Source organism: Molossus molossus, unplaced genomic scaffold (assembly GCF_014108415.1).
Source record: "Molossus molossus isolate mMolMol1 unplaced genomic scaffold, mMolMol1.p scaffold_m16_p_7, whole genome shotgun sequence".
NCBI classification, from domain to species: domain Eukaryota; kingdom Metazoa; phylum Chordata; class Mammalia; order Chiroptera; family Molossidae; genus Molossus; species Molossus molossus.
In genome coordinates this window covers 99,879,783-99,899,808 of record NW_023425401.1, presented here as the reverse complement: position 1 = coordinate 99,899,808, position 20,026 = coordinate 99,879,783, and the positions used below count along the sequence as shown (strand labels likewise).

Below are 20,026 nucleotides of genomic sequence, written 5' to 3'. Positions count from 1 at the left end.
TTTATTACCTTTCCTCCCTCTACTCCGGCAATGCCCTGACCTCTGGCTTATTATAATAAGAGAATTACAGAATGTGGGAGTTGGGAGAGGTTGGAGGTATTTTGTTCAACCCTCCAGTCATAAGGAAATAAAGGGGAAGATATCCAGCAACTTGTTTGGGGTTGCACAGTGCTGACCTGAACCTCTTCACTGGTCTGCTTCTCTTACCACACACGTACCTGTGTATTTTGGTTACTACACTTAGCCTGAAGTACGGATTTTTCTCGTGTTTGTTGACAGCAGAGATTTCTTGCGTAAAAACCTCTAATTTGGAAAACTGTCTCACACACTTTGGAGGACATCGTTCAAATCCCACGATTTCCGATCACCTTAGAAACAAACACACAAACAAAGCAGTGAGATGAGCAGTTAAATTTGCAGACTACAAGGCTGGGTTGTTTCAGAAGAGGGGTCCCAAGTATCTGGAAGCCCCTCCTCGGGCGAGCCCCCCCTTCTCCCTCCCAAGCGCACGAGCACGTGGTGCTGGCGCCCTCACTTCTGCCCCCCGGATCCTCAGCCTTCCCTCTCCACTGAGAGCCCCGGGATCCGATTCAATCAAAGTAACAGCCGCGTAGGGAGGGCTGGGCTGGGGGATTCGGGCGCAGGGGTCCCAGCCCTCGCCCTGAGAGAGGAGGCAGACGCACGAACTTGACCTCCCCACACCCCTTAATGGACGCTGCGCACGAATTCCCTCCTCGGTTCGCACCGACCGCGCTCCTGTCCCCCAAAGGCGTCCTGCCTGGCGTGGCTGGTACCTGGCTCGGGAGAGCGGTGGCGGACAGGATGCTGCCTCGGGCCTCGGGCTCGCGGCCACCGGGGCCGGGTGGGCGCTGCCGCTCGCTGGCCGAGGGCTGGGGCCGGGCCGCTCGCCCGTCCGGGTCCCGGCTGCCGGCGCAGCACCCGGGGCGCCGCACGCTTTCCCCGGAGTTCCCCTCGGGCGCTGTCCTCTCGGCCGCCCGCGTCCGCGCCCCGCGCCCTCCGCGTCTCCTCCCGCCCGCTCCCGCAGCCGGAGCCTCGGGGCAGAGTTCAAGTTCAGCCCCGGCCGGTGCTCCCGATTTAGGAAAGGCCAGCGGGGCCGGAGGGCGCGGGTTTGCCCGGGGAGGGCGCCGGAGGCGGAGGGAGGAGGCCTCTGATTGGTCGGGGAGGGGGAGTGGAGGCACGGAGTTTCCCACAATGCTCCGGTGCGGTGCAGCCGCGGATGGATGCTGCGGGAAGGGGCTGCCATTTGCCGCCCCTGCCAGCGGCGCGCGGACCTGCTCGCTCTCCCGCCGCGGCGGCCGCCAGCGCCGTCCCCCGGCCCGGCCTCTGCAGCAGCGCCGCCTCGCCTCCCTCCGCGGCCGCCGGAGCGGTCGCCATGAACCCCAGCTCCTCGGCGGGAGAGGAGAAGGGGGCGACGGGCGGCAGCAGCAGCAGCGGCAGCGCCGGGAGCTGCTGCCTGGGCGCCGAGGGCGGCGCGGACCCGCGGGGCGCGGGCGCAGCGGCGGTGGCGGGGGCCGCTGCCCTGGAGGAGCCCGCGGCCGCCGGCCCGAAGGAGAAGGACGAGGCGCTGGAGGAGAAGCTGAGGAACTTAACTTTCCGGAAGCAGGTCTCTTACAGGTAGGCGCGGGAGCCGGCGGCAGCCAGGTGCGCCGGGGCGTGGGACCCGCTCTGCGCCCTCCGAGGGGCGCGGCCACGAAGTTGGGCACCTGGCGCGCGCGCGCTCTCCTTTTCTCACCCCCCTCTCCCCCTCTCCCCCCTCCCCACCCCCCTAATTCGTCCCCTCCCCCTCCCCCTCCCGGAGATGTGTTCTCTTGTCATCCCATCCTTTTGGGCTGGAGGAAAGCTACTGTCTGCTCCCCCCTGTGACAGGAGAGAAGCCTGGGTTCCTGAGGTCATAACAACGACAAGAACGCGCGCGCGTGGGAGGGTGGCGCACCCACAGAGACGCCTGGTTTCCTTGAGAGAAGTCCTCAAAGTTGTCCCTAAGCGGTGTCATCTTCAACCACTCCCCCTACCTTCCACATTTTGCTGGATGAACCTTTGGCACGAACTTGATCGTTGAGATCTCCCGGGGTAGGGAAGAATGCTTTTCACCGAGGAGAAATCCTTCTGAAAGTTGGACCTGCCTGGAAATCCCCCATTAAGGGAGAGTGGACGTGGCTCTCTGTAGATACGCAGCTGGTTATGGGGTTACAGCGCCCATGCTCCCTCCCTCTCTGCTCAGTGTGCCCAGAAGGAGGACTTGGCAGCCCACTGGCAGGCTAGGGCCGAGGTGGAGAATGGGACAGTGCTTGCTCTGAGGATGGGTGTACTTGCGAGACAAGGGCAGTGTGGGATGAATGGCCACCACTAATTGTGTCAGGATCCAGAAATGAGAAATGAGGATTCAGTAGGTTCCCCCCCCCCCCCCCCCGCAGGAATACAGATATTGAGAGGTTTGGAGGGTTTCAGAGACTGCCCTACTGCTTGTTAATTTTTAAAACTCAAGATGATAAGCACAGAATTTCAAAGATTTGCACTTGCTAGGGCTTGCAGCATATCTTGAAAAGGGGTCAGGAAAAGCATTCTCTTGACCTTACTCCTTTTGAGGTAGCGGTCCTTTCCAGAAACCCCCACAAAGTATCAAGCCTGTCACACTGTGTACTGTTATGTAAGCAAGAGCAGATGATAGAGGTGTGTGGGCTCGTGAGGTTGTGTGTTGCATTTATGGGCTCTGTGTGTGAATCACTGGGATCCCCATAGGCACTGCCTGGTCTGGAGGCCTCTGTCGCTAGGGTCTGGGCTCCATGTTGAAGTGATGGCTTCTGAGGCCTCTGAAAGGGTCTTCCTGGCAAGGCCGTTGCCCCCACACCCCTCGAGTGCCTTCTGTTCACTGTGCATTGAGGTAGTTTCCCATCCGACTTGCTCTTTTAGTTACTCACGTAGATCAGGACCTCATGGATCTTTCTCTTTATATTTTTGGTTTCTAAAATTAGACAGGTGGTAGAGAGTGGAGTAGCTCTCTGGAGAAATGTCGGGACACAGGCAGTTCTGCTCCCTAGTTTTGATGGCCTGGTGGCCCTGTGGGGAACAGGGACAACATTCAGCCTATTTAGGAACTGGGATTTGGAAGGCAGGGGGTAACGCACATGGAGGGTCTGTGATGCTGGTTTCCATCAGACTCCTCGCCGGGTAGGGCAACAAAGCCTGAGTTCACAAGGGAAGTCATTCCAGCCAGCCTCTTGGCAGGGGTCCTCCTCTGAGGGTCTGTCCTGGGAACGGGTACTGTGCTGGGCCATGGCTTACAGGATCACACGGTCACATTTGTATATGTAAGTGTGCACACACACAAACATAGACATAGACCCAGACACAGCGTTTTTCCTATGGAGGATAGAACCACCTATAGAAAATAGCTCCTACTTCGTGAACATTTCCTTTAAAACGAGGCTGTCAGGTTTCCAGTTCAGCAACCCACCTGCAGCAGAGCCACCTCAGGGGGCTTGTGAAAAACACCCACCGGCCCAGACTTCCAAAATCAACCCCTCCGTGCATGGGAATTTTTAATGGGCTCCTCCGGTAGTGTATCAGTGCACTGACATCTGAGTATCGCTGCCCTAGTTTTCCCCAAAGGCTAAACAATTGATCTTTGAACTCTTCAATTGTGCCCAGCCAAACAAAGCCAGGCAGTCCCAAAGTCAGGGCAAAGACAGCAGAGAGGTGGGTGATTTCATCTGGCACGTGTTTGTCCCGGGTAACCTGGAGAGTGTCCTCATTTTCATTATTGTCATTATTTTTAGAGTCATGGTCAGTGGCCTGCCCACTTGCCATGGCAGCCCCTGTGCAGGCCTTAGAGGGGGCTGGGTCAGATGATTTCACTGGGAGGTTAATGAATGGCCAGTAAAGAAAGAGCAGCTTCGGCTGGAGTTGGGTCTCAGCTCCTCAGTGAGGAATACCACCTCCCTCCGGGGGCACCTGAGGACAGCGACCGGTGGGGGAGAATGGAGGGGTATTAGCAAGACCTCCCAGAATGAAGTTTAGGCGAAAGGGTTCAGTAAGAGTGTGAAGTACGGCTGCTCGTGTCAGGGGGATCATTTAAGGTGGGAAAGAGGAGACTTGCAGGTGGGTCAAAAATATCTTTTGAAGAATATGGGTATTTGCAGAATGACACTTGACAGGAAAGAAGGGGGCTTTGGGAGAGGGTGTGCGTGTGCGTGTGTGTAGGGGGTCTCATCTGCTCCTTCTGTTGCTAAGGAACATATAATCTAGGGTTTAAAAATAAATGAGGAGTGGGTGGGCATATGCAGTGACTCCTGTCTTTTTAGGAACCAGAGCCCTTTACAAAAAGCCTTTAAATAAACGTTTCTGGAGGCAGATTATTCATTTTGCTCGACTTTTACTTTGTTAAGTGAAATAAACCCCTTTACATCTACCCCTCGATTTCCCCTCATTATCCTTTCTGTCTTGGCTCTTTGGGAACCATTTTTCCCATGAGAATTTTTTTCCTTTATTTCAGGTTCTGCTCCCCTGGAGCAAATAGTCTCTGTAGACTGGAGAGTCGAAGGTTTAGAAGGCAGTGCAAGCAGGCTGGCACTTTTCTCTTAAAATTACTACTTCCTTTCTCTTTGCAAATTACGGTGCTGCAACTGATACAGAGGTGTGGGGTTTTTAAAAAGCTGCTCTAAGAATTCCCATTTAAGTCAGTAATATTTAAAAAAAATATTATTTCAGAGACACACGGGGTGGGGGTGGGGGGCTAACTGATGTTTGTGGGCTTCTGTGGACCAAGCAGTGTGCTAAGTATTTCTGTGTGTCCTGCCGTCTCCACTCTTCACGACTGCTCTGTGCTGTGCTCCTGGTTGTCTCTGTTCTGCAGACAGCGAACCTGAGGCTTAGAGCTTGGGCAGGAGGCGGACTTGAAACTCAGATCCGACTTTAAACTTTAAACCCAAGTCTGACTCTAAATGACTTTCTTTTTAGACCACACCATGCTTTCCTGAACACTCATTTCTGGTTTGGACCCTCTCCGTGCGTGCGCACGGGTATGCTTGTGTGTGCGCGGTGTGGTATACACATTCTTCTGTGATATACCACAGATCATTATATATGATAGCTTGTATACTTTTTTCTTTGGTCTGTGCCCCTTTGGCTGTCTAATCTTAAGGAACCCCTCTGCCATTTCAGAGATGAAAAGGAATATAAATTCCTGATCACCAGAAAATAGATTGGTTTTGCTGCTGACAACAAAACCACCTCCATGACACCTGCCATCTCTATGAAGATACCCATCTTAGAGTTTTATCTGTCTTTTAATGAAAATCACACAGGTGTCCTGTAGGTGAACCTAGACCCAGCGAAGAGCCAGCCTGTCTGTTCCTCCAGGAGCAGCACAGAGGAAATGGAGTGGGGTTTTGTTTGAAGGAGGGCAGGGCAGTTACCATTACTTACAAGATGTTGGAGCCTGTGTTTCTGTGTCTCTACTTATCAACCAGGATGGGGAGACCAGACCATCCTTAACGGGAGTTTTTGGTAGGCGATAAAAATAGCAGCAAGGAGCATTAGCCTTCTCAGATTAGTCAACGAGGCACAAAGGATCTATTCTTTATAGGTTAATGGTAAGAACGTAGTATTTCCATTTTGGGTTTTGTTCTGCAAAGCAAGTGTGTGTGATTATAAGGAAGACAGCTGGGATGTTGAAAGCCATCAGGCGGGCACAGACATTGTTCTTCCTTGCATGGAAGTCAATAGTGCGCAGGGGAAGTTTTCTTTTGCATGTAAGTATACAGCATCCTCCATTGGAAATCCATTTTATTTATTTTAGGTTTTGATCTGCTATTTAGCTTTCAGGACCAGATGAAAACCTTGGTTCTAATGTAAGGTCTCCTACCTTCATAATTACTTAGGACTTGGCCGACAGTAGAGTTCCTCTATCAGGACACGCACCAGGCGAGATTGCACTTGAACCGCTCACTGTCCGGACGACTTAATCTGCTCTAATTGATCTTTTAGAGGCTTAATTTTTACGTGGAAGTTGGACAGCATTGGGTCCTGTGGCCTCAGGGGATGGAGAAGTGGAAGGGAGTTTCGATGGTGTTCAGTTCTTCACTGCTGTGTGGTGCCAGAGTAATTCAGACGAGAGCAAGCTTTTTGGAACACTTCGCTTCCTGATTTGAGGAAATGAAGACTCCTAGTGAGGGCCCAGGCCGGCTGCACCACCCAAGGCCTTCTGGGCTGGCATCGGGGCCACACATTCCCTGTTCAGCCCTGAGTGACCTTGAAGTGGGCTAAGGCATTCACTTGGCCACGAGAAGCATCTGGAAGGACCGTTGCCTACATGTTCGCTATGACATTTGCTTTCTTACACGAGTTTGCATTGGTCACACTGATCCTAATTATTTTTTCTGAGATCCTATAATTGCAGTTTTAGGATAATAGTTACCACAATTCAAAGACAATGTGTGAGCTTTTCTTACAGTAGCTAACTGAAGGAGGAAGGTAAGGAGAGAAACAGAATCTAACGTTAGGCTTTTTTTTTTTTTTTTCTTTGAAATTTAATTTGCTTGAAATAACTCGAATAATAGACTAATTTCAAATTGCTTGAATGGGTTGGAGCTGTTTGACTCTTGCAATTGTTTGAACTGGTTGGTATGTTAAGCCTCTCACATGGCACAACAAACCAATGCAATGCACAAGAATTTTAAAGAAATAGAACAGCCCAGCCGGTGTGGCTCAGTGGTTGAGTATCGACCCATGCACCAAGAGGCCGCTGGTTCAATTCCCGGTCAGGGCACGTGCCCAGGTTGTGGGCCAAATCCTCAGTGGGGGGCATGCAGGAAGTTGCCAATTGATGTTCTCTCTCATCAATGTTTCTTTCTCTCTCTCTCCCTCTCCTTTCCTCTCTAAAATCAATAAAGAAAAAAAAAATTAAAAAAAAAAAAGAAAGAAAAACACCAGATTAGGTCTATTTGCACATAGTTCTTCCACAGTTCATCTCTGGCTTGTTCTCCAGGCAAAGTCCTCTTTAGGATTGAGCTCAGAAGTGTCCACTTTTTGTGACAGGTGTTTGATCCTCCCCAATCCTCAGAGGGTGCTTTCAAACAGCTGTGTTAAGACTCAGTTGGAATGTCCTGTTCTGGGAATTAAACTAGAGTTTGAACCTGGTACCTTCTAGTTGATCTTGGGCATATCATGTACCTCACTGGAGGCTCAGCATGTTAGAAAATGGGGGGTTAGTAATACTTACCTGTATTTGTTAGGAGAGGTTTGTTAGGAGAATTAGTAAAGGACTCAGCGCAGTGCCTTGGGTAGAGTGAACTTTTGTAAGTATTATTATTCCCTGCTGAGTTGGTAGCTCCTTTGAAGACAGAAATTACACCTTATCATTTGAGTCGCTGAATCCTGTTCTTATTGCCCAGCAGGTGTTGGATGAAAATTCATTGAATGAATGAGTTTAATTGCCTCCTTTAAATAAACTACTAGTGGGATCCATTCCCTGTCCATCTCAATTGTGGTTTTCCCTGCCTTCTGCCTTTTTCTCATTTAGACTTTGTCCAACAGCCCAGGACTGTGTCTCTCTACAGTCTCCTGCGTGAGTACCTGCTCCCGCCAGTTGGCCAGCTGTTTGAGGCTGGAGAGGGATGGCAGAAGCTCCTACTTAAACATCTATTTGCAGCTTGTCAAAGAAAAGGCCTTAATTTGCCTTCTGAGTAACACTAATTAGCTCTCCGGCTCTCTTTCTGTCTGTCTCATCCCTTTCCAAGGGGCATCATTGATTTTCTCCTCAGGGAATCTTCTGTTGACTTTTCGTCGTCCTATGATTAGAACGTAGAGATGCAGAAAGACGGTTGCCCCGCGTTCCTGGCATCTGTCCTGACTGTGGTCCAGGTCAGCTCGGGGGGACCCCAGCAGCCTCTGTTCTGTGCTACTTCACTTGTTCTCCCTCCAACTCACCTGATTGACGTTGGTGGAAAAGTTATTTTAGGAAGAATTCTTTGGTTGAGTGAGTGACTCTAAGCCTTTGTTTTGTTTTGTTTTTAGAAAGTCTTGGAACAAGTGGCGGCTACTATTTATTCACGTAACGCATAAAGCACTTGAAGGAGGGCTGGTGAGTTTCCCGACAGCCATGTGTTCGAAGAGAAGGGACATGAATGCTGCTTGGGTGATTTTAGAGAAAACAAATCATCCAGAGTGTGTTTACTGGCTGAAGGGAGGGGTGTAGTTGGGTAGAGGTGGGAAGAAGGGCCTTGGCAGGTGAAATTTAAGGGTCTTTCCTTCCTGCCCTGAGCTTTTGTGAGCCGTTGAAATGGAGCAGTTACTGTTCGTTAAAGGCAGTAGCTCTTTTACAGGGACATACCTAGTGCTTGTGTCTGGCCTTCATGTATTTGCTCAAGTGGAGTTGCCCGAAGATTTTCAGGTTCATCAGTAATGCTTTAATAAGGAACCCGTTTGAGTTAAGCTGTAATATTAATGGAATGACTTTTGTTGGAAGAGGGGGCATACAGCAAAGCCACTGTGGCCCAGTGGACTGGGCGTCCTCCCGTGGACGGAGAGGTTCCAGTTCTGTTCCTGGTCAGGTTCCATGCCCGGGTTATGGGCTTGATCCCCAGTAGGGGGCGTGCAGGAGGCGGCCAATCAATTTTCTCTCTCACATGGATGTTTCTGTCTCTCTCCCTAAATAAATAAATAAAAACATATTTGAAATAAAAAAAGGGCAGACATTCAAAGCTTAAAATAATAATAATTCAACTGCATTGAAATCTCATTCTTTTCAATCACATGAGAGACAGGCTGGTTAAGAGCCACGGCTCTGGAACCCTACTGCCTGGGTTTAATTTGCCACTTCTGCCTGCTGTGTGACCTTGGGCAAGTGACTTAACCTCTCTGTGCCTTAGCTTCCCCATCTAGAAAGTGGTAATGATAGTAGGACTCATCTTGTAGGGTTGACACTTTTAATGCTCCCTGTCACAGAGTAAGTGCCATGAGTGTGTTTGTTAGAGTGATATCATCTATACTTAAGTTCAATTAAGGTGCAGATTTGATTTTTCTTCAAAATGTTGAGCATTGGTCAAATGTCGGTAGCTAGTGATAAAATTATTCAGATAATATGAAAATGAGATATACACTTAGGAAAGTTAATTGATTGGCTTTGGCATGCCTAGAGGTACTTTTCACAACTTATTAAAAAAAAAAGGTCACTATTACTAGAGGATGTGGAGAGAAGAAAGCTTCTTCTGAGTGCTCTGGGCGTCGGAGCAGGCAGAGGGCCAAGGTCAGTGAAGACAGGCCTGGTCACGGTGCAGGGCAATCGGGGGGCAGCTGAAACATGCCCAGCTGGTCAGCTGGGAGCAGGAAGCCAGCCTTGGAGGGTTGGGTAACAAGGGTCTCAGAGCTTTGCAGTGTCAGGAACCGATAAGTAGATAAAGACAGAGGTACTAGAAATAGAGTTGTCACCAGGGACTCCAGGACAGAGGTTATTTCTCTTCTGGCCTGGCTGCTGCTGTTTGCTTTGTACACGCAGACAATGGCCGGCTGCTGTGCCCTGGCAGTCAGAGATAAAAGCTTCCCAGATGCTACCTGTCCTGGGTTATTTCAGAAATGGAAGGCTCAGCCTTCTGGGATATTCTATTAGTTATCTCAACTAGGCCAAGCCACAGAGTTTGTTATTTACTTTTAAATTTTAGGTGATTATTAAATATTTGTTGAGCAAATAAAACTGGCTCAGGACGATGAAGTGTTGAGGAAGGAAATCTGTTTTTCTTCTTCAAAAGGCACAGAAAAATCAGCTTGGTTGCTTTGGGGTGTCATCCAGATTTTCAGGAAATAACCAGAAAATAGAGTCTCGTGAAAGGCTCACGGTACGTTGAAAAAACTGTGTCATTCCTCTGGGTCTCTGAGAAAGATGTTAAAATTCCATGGAAAAATAAATTTTTGTTTAACAAACCTTGAAAGTGATTTGTTTAAAGATGAAAAAAAGCTTTACATATGTACAAGCAGTGGCACAGGGTGTATCACTTTGAGATGAACCCAAGGGACGGAGTTCTCATCGCCATCCTTCTGTGTGTGACAGGGTTGGAGGCCCTTTCTCTCATTTAGAGAGCATTCCCTGGAGAGGTTTTTGAGAAGAGAGCCTGATTTAAAAAATATATATATTTGTCTGTATTGATTTTAGAGAGAGAGGAAGGGAGAGAGAGATAGAAACATCCATGAGAGAGAAACATCCACAGGCTGCCTCCCGCATGCCCCCTACTGGGGATCGAGCCCACAACCCGGGCATGTACCCTGACCGGGGCTGGAACCAGGGCCTCTCTGTCCATGGGAGGACACTCAATGCCCTGAGCCATGCCAGCCGGGCAAGAGAGCCTGATCGGAAACAGCTTCTTCCTTTGAAGTTGGCCCCTCGGTGCCAAGACGGAACTGGAGCACAGTTCTGTTTCTCTACTTGAAGCCCTGTTTTCAGCATCTAAACTTAGACAGGAAGTAGAAAGACCTTGAACCCCAGAAGCTGCCCAGTGTGCTGTTCCCTGGGGGAGCGAACACCCGCGGGGCCCCTAGCCTTCCGGCGCGCCCTGCCTGCTCTCACAGTGGCCAAGAAGCGACAGATGTCTCTGGTCTCCTCTCGGTGGCCTCTGATAAACCATCCCCCGAGGCAGCCAAGGCAGCCTATGTACTTTCTGAGTTTTTATAAAGTGTAGCTAAGGGAAGAAAAACAGCCTTTCCAGGTTCCAGTTCAGATGGCAAATGTTAATTTACTTACCGACCTACTTGTTAATGTCAGTCATTGTAAGGGACCGATCTTATGAAATGAGGACTCTGTGCTGGGAGCTGCTAACCTAACCCTCCAGGAAGCAGGGACACTCACTGTGCCCGTTCACAGAGAAGGACATCGAGGCTTAGAGTTTAAGCCACTTGCCCGACGCCACAAAACAAGCGAAATGGCAGGGCTGAGGTCTGCGTCTGTATTCGGTCATTGCCCTCTTTAGGGCTTGTCACTCTTTCCCATTTTCTGGGGGCAACTAGCCATGTTTTCACCGTCTGGTGGTTCATGAGACCCAAAGCCCTTGAGAGGAGAGACCCTTGCATTTCATCTTGATGGGCCCAGCCCGTCCTGGCACAGGACGTGGAGAAAGGCTTCGCAGAGGTGGACTGACTAAGAGGATGAGAATTCTTTTCCCGTCCAGGGATAGACTTAGCGCTGTGAACCGCGGTGCCCTGGCCATGGGAGGGAGGCCGAGGTGGAGCCTTCCTTGTTGAGACTACACGGGTTTTCCACTGTGTGAGACGGTGGAATGAACCCAGTTTCCTGGGGCCAGGACGTGATTTGCAGGGATGCTGGGCTGGGACTGCCCCCTTCCAATTCTGCCTCCAGTCCCAGACCTTGTGATTTGTTGTAATCAGGGTGGAACCCGAGGAGAGTGTGGGTAACGGTACAATGGCTTGGGGGCCAGTGAAGAAGTTAGGACCTGCCCTGGTCGGTGTTCTCAGTGGTTAGAGCGTCAGCTCGCGGACTGAAGGGTCTTGGGTCCGATTCCTGTCAATTCTGGTCATGGGAACATACCTGGGTTGCAGGTTCGATCCCCGACCAGGTCTAGGTCGTGTAGGAGGCAACCAGTTGATGTGCTCTCTCACATAGCTATTTTTTTCTCTCTCTCTCCCTCCCTCCCTTCCACTCTCTCTAAAAAATCAACAGAAAAATATCCCTGGGTGAGGATTAATAACAAAAAAGAAGTAAGGACCAATTAATGTGTACTCTATGTGGTTGAAAGGGCAAAATAAATACCATTTGCTTTAAAAAATATTCTCCAAAGAGTTGGCATTCACCTTTAATTGGAGAGTCTATTCAGGCTGCAAGGACTTGCAATGTAAGTTTTTCCATAAGAACATCCTTCAGAATTCACAATATTCATGTGTGCAGTTGTGGACACCTAGAAAGTTCCGAAGGACCATTAAAAAGAAACCTGAGTCACTCTTTCACGTTTGAAGAAAGCCTTCAGAATTTCTTAGCTAAATAAATTTCGAGCTCAAAAATAAACGTCAAAGCTATTTAAAGATGAAAACAGAAGCTCTCTGGGAGCCAGTGTGGAATTATAACAAACTCCAGGGGATTTTTTTTTTAAAAAAAGAGACAAATTTATGGAGATTTCTTAAACTGTTATTACTGACTAAATTTAGGTACTTATAATAAAAATATGTGTGGTGCTTTTAGGACTCTACCACTTATAAACTGCTTTCACATAATTGATCTGATTTTACCATCACAACAATCTCGGGCAACAGGTAGAGAAGGTATTGTTTCTGTAGCCACCGTACAGTTCTGGGGACAGGCTTATCCCCTCGGGGACGTTCCCAAAACCAGGGCCAGGAAGGGGCTGCCAGGATTAGAGCCCCATAGTGGTGGGATCTGAAGTCCCATGTTCTTTTTTTTTTTTTTTAGTTTTTTTTTTTTCTTTATTGATTTTAGAGAGAGAGGAAGGGAGAAGTAGAGAGAGAGAGAAACATCGATGAGACAGAACATCGATTGGCCGCCTCCTGCACGCCCCCCACTGGGGATCAAGCCCACAACCCAGGCATGTGCCCTGATCAGGAATCGAACCAGCGACCTCTTGGTGCAGGGGTCAACGCTCAACAACTGATCCAAACCGGCCGGGCCCATGTTCTTTTCACTCTAGGATATTGCTTTCACGGAGGGCGCTGTGGGAAGATAATTAGCAGCATTTCCCTTTCGTTAATTTTATTTACTTGATTTTATCTCAGCTGTTAATCAGTACCAGACAAAGTTGGAATCAATTGCTGGCTGGCCTACCAGATCCATAGTGCACTGACAGAGAGGACGACCCCAAGGTCATCTTAGTCTTCTCGTTTCTGGGTGACAACAGGAAACCACAGAGTCGCGTATGTTGATACTCCTTCCACGAGGGGAAAAAGGAGATGGGGAGATGTGTAGGCTCTTCCTTCGCGTTAGTTGCTAAGCAGCAGCCATTTCATTGTAAAGGAGATTCAGTTCAAATAATCACATAGGTATTCCAAGAATAGCATTTCATTTTCCAGCGGCTGCCGTCCCGTCCCCTTCTAGCACGTGCTCGGTGATTCCAGGGGAAGGAATAGGCGCCTCGACATTTGTCGACCATATGGAGAAAATTCAGTATAACTGATCACCGAATAACCAAACTCCTGTGTTCTGCGACTAAGAGTGAGCAACACGCACAGGCTACTTGCAGTTTTAAGGATTTGGAAATAGCCCCAGAAAATCTGAACAGGGACGTTTTGGAGGCCACAGTTGACATGAACTGAGAACATCTCAATGGATGACTCTGGATAATATAGAATCCTCAGGGTTTGAAGTAATATGGTATAGAGCAAAATCTGGTTGAAACCAAGGATTTGGATCGTGGCCATGATTTCATTGTATTGAGATTTTGCTGGTGACGGAAGGCTCTTCAAAATGAACACAGCCCGGCCGTGTGGCTCAATTGGTTGAGCATCATCCTGTGCACCAATAGATTGCCAGTTCGATTCCCAGTCAGGGCATGTGCCTGGGTTGGGAGTTTGATCCCTAGTTGGAGCATGTATAAAAGGCAACCAATTGATGTTTCTCTTTCATCCATCTCTTTAAGCATGTTCTCAAGTAAGGATTAAAATGAAAAATAAAGATAAGAGCAAATTCTGTACAAGGCTAGCATAAGTCCTGGAGTTCAGTTTTATCACGGAAAAAGGTATGAGTATAGGGGAAGACATGTAAGTAATACCCCTATAAGTATGCGTTTAAAAGGGGAGCTGTTGGGTGATCTGTTTTTCTGATTGCACTGTCATTAATTTAAAAAAAATTTTTTTTTCTTTATTGAATTTAGAGAGAGAGGAAGGGAGAGGGAGAGAGAGATAGAAGCATCGGTAAGAGAGAACATTGATTGGCTGCCCCTTGCATGACCCCACTGGGCATGTGCCCTGACCGGGAATCGAACCAGCAGCCTCTTGGTGCATGGGTCGACGCTCAACCACTGAGCCACACCGGCCAGATGCACTGTCATTAATTTTGAAGGCTGCATGATCTGTGTGGGGAAGCCCACGGTCCTACCTTTGAAGGCATTTCCGCCATCTCTGTTCCAGCTTACACAAGCTGTTGTGAAGCTTAGTGTACCCAGACAAATCTATTTTCTTCAGAGCACTGCTTCATGGGAGTTGTTAAGAGAGCACACTTTGTCGTTTTCGAAGAGTGCATTGCACAAACCTCCCCAAGTCCTCCTCCCAAGCCATTTGAGAGAAAGGACCTCTTTCCGGAAGCAGATGGGAAGCTTGGAAGCTGGTCTTTAACTTCCAGTAAATTGCCCTCCCATTGATGGCAAAGTACCTCTTCCAGGAACTGGAAGTAATGTTCGGAAGAAGCAATACATGGATGAATTCACAAATGGCGAGCGGTTATTCCCACTGTGGTGTTGGGCTCATTAGTACAGTTGTTTTTAGCATCTCTCCAGCAATTAGTGCTTCTCAGAGATTTCCTTGTGCACTTTCTACCTTGACTCAGAGCAGCTTTGCTGGAGCAGCCTGGTGCTACAGGAGCCCATTATCTACATGGGGAAATCAAGTCAAGAGGGCTGGGCAGGACTAAAACTGTCGACTTCCTGGCCTGGCCCGAAACTACAGAGGAGCAAGATACTCAGTGTCTCTCGGGAGAAGCTTGTCTGGGACCTGCTCAGTGGTGTACCTTCAGCATCGTTGATAGTGATGTTAATAATAATAACTAACATTTCTTGAGGCCTTACTATACGTGCCAGGAGCTCTGCTAAGTGCTTTACATACATTAAAAACATTTTGTTTTCTTTATTGATTTTTTAGAGAGAGAGAGAAAGGGGGGGAGGGAGAGAGAGAGAGAGAAACATCGATGAGAGAGAACATCGATTGGCCGCCTCCTGCATGCCCCCCACTGGGGATTGGGCCCACAACCTGGGCATGTGCCCTGATCGGGAATTGAACTGGTGACCTTTTGGAGCATGGGTCTGTGCTCAACCACTGAGCCACACTGGCCGGGCTGGATTTGGCCTCTGAGAGGACTGTCAAAGGGAGTGCCAGCCTGTTCCTATTCGTTAGCAGGGCCCTGGTAGGACAGTTGCCGTTATCTTGGTTCCTGTCTTTTCTGTTGAATTGTGCACCACCCAATATCTTCCCCATAAACTTCCTTTTTGTTCAAGTGAACCAGCGCTGGTTTCTGTTGCTTAGAACAACAAAAAACCTAATTTCATGAAACATCATTGGCAAATGGTCCACCAGCCTCTGCTGGTGCATGTCTCCAGGCTGGGAGTTCTCGCTGCCTGAGGGGGATGGGTCAGGTCAGGTCTGATGGGTCAGGTCTGATGGGTCAGGTCTAATTGTGCGAAAGTTCTTGTTCCAGGAAGATGCAAGTGTCGTTTAATGGATATTGGGCATCAGTACTTTGTGTCTCCTTGTTGGTTCTCTTATTTAATTACCACGACCCTCTGAGTTAATTATTTCTATGTTACAGATGAGGAAACAGAATCTCACAGAGGGGAAATCATATGCTTCAAGTCAAAGAGCTGCTAATTGATGGAGTCGGCGTTCAGATTCAGTCCCAAGTCCCCCAAAGCCTGCACGTTTCCCCCCATTGTAGCATGCAGCCTGCATGTCGGGTCCAGAACCGACTCCTTTGTTTTGTACCTACTGCTGTTACCTTTTACTTCTGGGGACTAGTCCGGGCAACCCCCCTCCTCTCCCCATGTGATAGGTCTTCAGATGTTTGCAGTCAGGTCGTTTCTTTAGACAGAACACGTCCCTTTTCCATTCTTCACTTAGCCCTTGTCTGAAGGGGATATTTAGTCTCCTTCACTTTTCTGGCTGTCCCTAATGTGACATCATGCTGGTTTGCCTGTGGCCTTCAGCACAAGAATCTAACACTATACTAAGTGTTGGTCCAGGGCCACCACTAGCGTATATGGCATTTTTGACTTAGAAACAGGGTCCAAGTCTGGGGGGACCAATGAACAGAAATCCTCCCGTACCTCTGAGTTCCGTCAGCCCCCAAACCGGGATCTAGCACGTGGGTGAGTGTCACCAAGGCCGGATTTCAGTCAACCTGCCCCTCCTCTGGGTGCTCAGCGGGCACAGGTGTAGGCAGGACTCTGTGGGACTTAGTCCCCTGGCTGTGGCCTTTGGTTGCCATGACTGTATGGACGAGCATGGGTGCAGGCCAATTGCTGTAAAACCCATCCCAAAGCCAAGTTTCCAGACTGCCAATTCAACAAATTGCTGATGGCATTTCCAAAGTTCTGCTTAGGTTGCAGCCATTTCACTTAAGATTTGTCATTTAAGTTGGGCTGTTTATTTGGCATGTTTCATATTGATTTCAGACACCAAACGCTTCTAGAATATTCCAGATTTCTTCCTGCCCACTCCCTTCCTCCCTCCCTTTCTCCAACCCTTCCTCCCTCCCTCCTGTTCTCTCTTCTTTCCTAAGTAAGAAAGGGTAAGCTCTCTCTGAATGGCCGTTTACCATTATCTCTGGTTTTCAGACTTAGGCTTGTACCACCCTCCCCTTGACCCTGCTGCGGGGACAGACATGCCTGTGGCCAACTCTTCTAAAACTGGCTGAACCTGTCCGAGAGGTTTTGGTGAACTTCCCTTTAGTGAGTTGACGCAGAGCTGGTAAAGAAACCATCTATACTTGGTAAACCTAATACTCGGTGACCAAGAAGATCACTTATTTTGTCCAGAGGATAGCGTTTCACTGTTTCGGGTACTAGGGCTGTGCTGTTCAGTACTGTAGACACCAGCCGTGTGTGCCTATCAAAGTGAACTAAGTACATTAAACGTGAGGTCCAGTTGCTCAGCCACACCAACCACACATTAAGTGCTTAACAGCCTAGTGTAGCTAGTAGCCACCATCTACTGGACATCACAGAGAACATTCCCATTACTGCAGAAAGTACTGTTGAAAAGGACTGCATCGAGGGATTCGTGTCCTGATACCAATTTATCAGACCCACAGAAACCTCTAGCCAGTCATCCTTGAATGACAGCCTTGGATGATACAGTTCCTGAGCTAAGAAGTCTACTTCCCTAATTAAGAAGTTACACGTTAGAGGTACAACTAGGAACGAGAGAGCATCGTAGATGGGGAGAAGGGGACAGTCACTCTTGGTGGTCTCGCCCCTCCTCACTACGGAGGTGATTAGTTTCCACAAGGACAAGAGCAGGAGTTTGTCTTCCCTTTTTGTAAAGGACAGCCCCCCCCCCCCCCCCCGCCAAGTGTACAGAGTCGTATGCAAAGGGAACAGGTTCCAGAGCTTTTTGGTAGAGTGGCTATTTTCCCATCCAAGCTCAGCTGGTGGTAGTTGCTTTGAGGGGGTGGAGTGAAGGGTGGGGGAGGGACATTGCTGCTTCTCCATCAGTAGATTCCTGGAATTCGGGCAGGGGCATGGTCCAAGACTCGGGGTATAAATGTGGGGTAGAGATGTGTAGCATCAGGTTGTGTCTGTGGCACTGAAACTGCTTATTTTACTCCCTGTTTTATTCTTAACACGATTTCCTATCATGTTCAATACATACGTATTGTAGCTTTACCAGTGAGGTGTAGCAGTACATGCCTGGACTTGAACCTTTGACGTGGCTCGCCTGGTTCCTAAAGACCTTGGGAAGCTATGAAACACCTTCAAGGACAGAGCCAACGCCCCAGGAGAATCCTTGTGTGTTTGTGTGGCTTCTCTCTGGTGCTTTTGGTTGCCAACATTGCATACAAGGGTGTTCTAAAAATAACCCAAGTAATGCGCATCCGCTGAAGGGAGTGAGATAATTTGTGAGAATGATGAGATATGGAAGGAGAGAGAAGCTTTAGAAGATGTGAAATGAAATACATGAATCTCGATGGTCTCTGAGGTTCTCCCATGCACGGAGCGCTCTCTTTGAAGTCTTGATATTGAAAATTGGAAAAATGTACTTGAAAAAAAAGGCCTCGCTAGAGAACCATTGGTTTTTTTTTTTCTCACTTATGTTTTATGGTATGAACAGTGCCCTGGATAAAAACTTACGTAGCTTGTAAGAATAGTTATGGAACGCTCATTTGTTATATGTACAAAGCCTTATCTCAAGCCCTCGGTGAGGAATCCAAAGTTGAATAATAGATGATTTCTACCTTAACATTACATCAGTTGCTTATAACTTATTGGAGAAACAAAGAAGAAAACATATCGAGTGCCTGCTACACACCAATACCACGCTAAGGGCTGGAAATAAGAGAGAAATAACAATTTCTGTTATCAAGAATTTATGGTCTAGTGAGGGGGAGAGGCAAAGAATTGACCGGCAACTATCAGAGTGATAAATACAGAAGAGGGGTGTTCAGGGGACAGGGTGGGGAGCCCCGTGGAAGATCTTTTGCAGCAGGCGATGGTGACATGTGCCTTGAAGGAGGAAGAGGAGATAGCTAGGCGAACTCGTTCATGTCATCGATTCAGCAAAGAAAACGTGTCTAAGCTCTAAATGGCAAACTAGAAACAGAATTTCGGGACACAGTCCGTTTGCTTCTAACCTCTTTTGAACAGCCCCCCAAATCCATCATTTGAATGTTTTGAAGGAGTAGTAGGCTTCGAATAGGTTCCACTCCCTAGAAATCCGTGCGCAGAGGACCTTTGCTGGGGACTCTGTGCTTGGTACCTGCTGGACACTGGAAGTGTCACACAGGTAAACAGCAGCACAGTGATGCATGTGACCCCGTCGGGGCTGTTGGAGCCCAAAGAGGGCCGGCGAGGTTAATTCTCTTTGGGAGGCGCTTCCCTGGACCTCGAAGGACTGGTCGGATTTCTCCAGGAGGCGACAGGGCATACGGAGGGCGAGGGCGGAACCCAATCCAGGCAGCAGCCATTGCTGGGAAAAGGACACGGTGGTGGCCGTGGGCGGGTGGGCAGCAGCGTGGACTGTGGAACGGTTCTGCTTTGACCCCAGAGATACGCGGTGAGAGATCAGGCCGGGGAATGCTAAGTACTCACTGCAGAAGCCTTTGAACGCCATCGGAAGAATTTGGGTTTTGTAGATCATAGAGAGCCATGGGAGGCTGGGGCGGAGAGGTGATGCTCCAACCCAAGGTGGGGAAGACCTTGTTCTCTCGGATCCATTGCACTCCCCCCCTGGAGCCTCTGTTATCACCGCAGAAGTGACACCTCCACCCTGCCCAGCCTCCAAACCTTGCAAGGGGACAAGAGCTTCATTCCCTCTCCCCACCCCCCCGAGGCATCATGTGGCCCGGTGGCTCCTCTCATGCCTCCAGGACAAATCCATGGGGATTTGGGAAGACAGTAAGGAAAGAGAGTCCGAACATGCAGCTGGTTTCACATGAAGTCGTGCGATGTGGGGGGAGAGCCGATGTCACCAGCGAATGCCGGAGGTGGAGACATTGCTCTCAGTTCTCCGCGTGCACCTTGAAAGAAAAATTGGGGAGGTGGCTTGCCCCGAGCTGGAGACTCTCTCCCTAATCTGCTTGGAGGAACTCCCAAAATATCACACCATTGGAATGTTTTTAATGAAGTGGGAAGTTTTTTCTTCTTTTTTTTTCCCCCTCCAGATTCCAATACCTAGAAATCACTGAACACATTAATGGAAGAAATGTGTCCTGAGTGTATTAGAAAATGGTCGTTGCGAGGCTTAGACGGTGTTCACGGCCAGAGGCCTGCGCTACCGTCTCACACCAAGACGTGAGCAGAGAAGGGGGGACCAGTCGATAGAAATACCGATAATGTCGCAGCCGGGAAAGACTTGCTTTGGGCGGCAAAGGGCACGCTCTTTACAGACCAGATCTTCAGTAAACGGAGGGCAGCGCTGGGGTGGAAGTTAGTGTGACCAGTTCTGTCCCCTGGTTCTCAGGCTGGTCCCTGAAGGGGTAGGAAGACATGGAGCTTATTTCTTGCATTTATCTATTGCGTTGCGGTGCCCAAGAGCCGGCTCCCATCCTGCATTTTAGAAAGTCATCATTTTTCTTTTATAAATGGAAACTAGAGAAAACTAGGGTAGAAGAGAGAGCAGCACTGAGATCAAA

The 20,026-nt window shown here is 48.9% G+C and overlaps 1 protein-coding gene across 1 annotated transcript in view; it reads left to right on the top strand.

Moving 5' to 3' along the window:
* The first annotated feature begins 1,237 nt into the window (after positions 1 to 1,237).
* The window catches only part of DGKI (diacylglycerol kinase iota), a 423,254-nt gene continuing 404,465 nt past the window's right edge, over positions 1,238 to 20,026 (top strand). The window contains exon 1 of the mRNA XM_036246751.1: positions 1,238 to 1,635. Coding sequence (XP_036102644.1) covers positions 1,238 to 1,635 — 398 coding nt within the window. The remainder of the gene's footprint in view (positions 1,636 to 20,026) is intronic.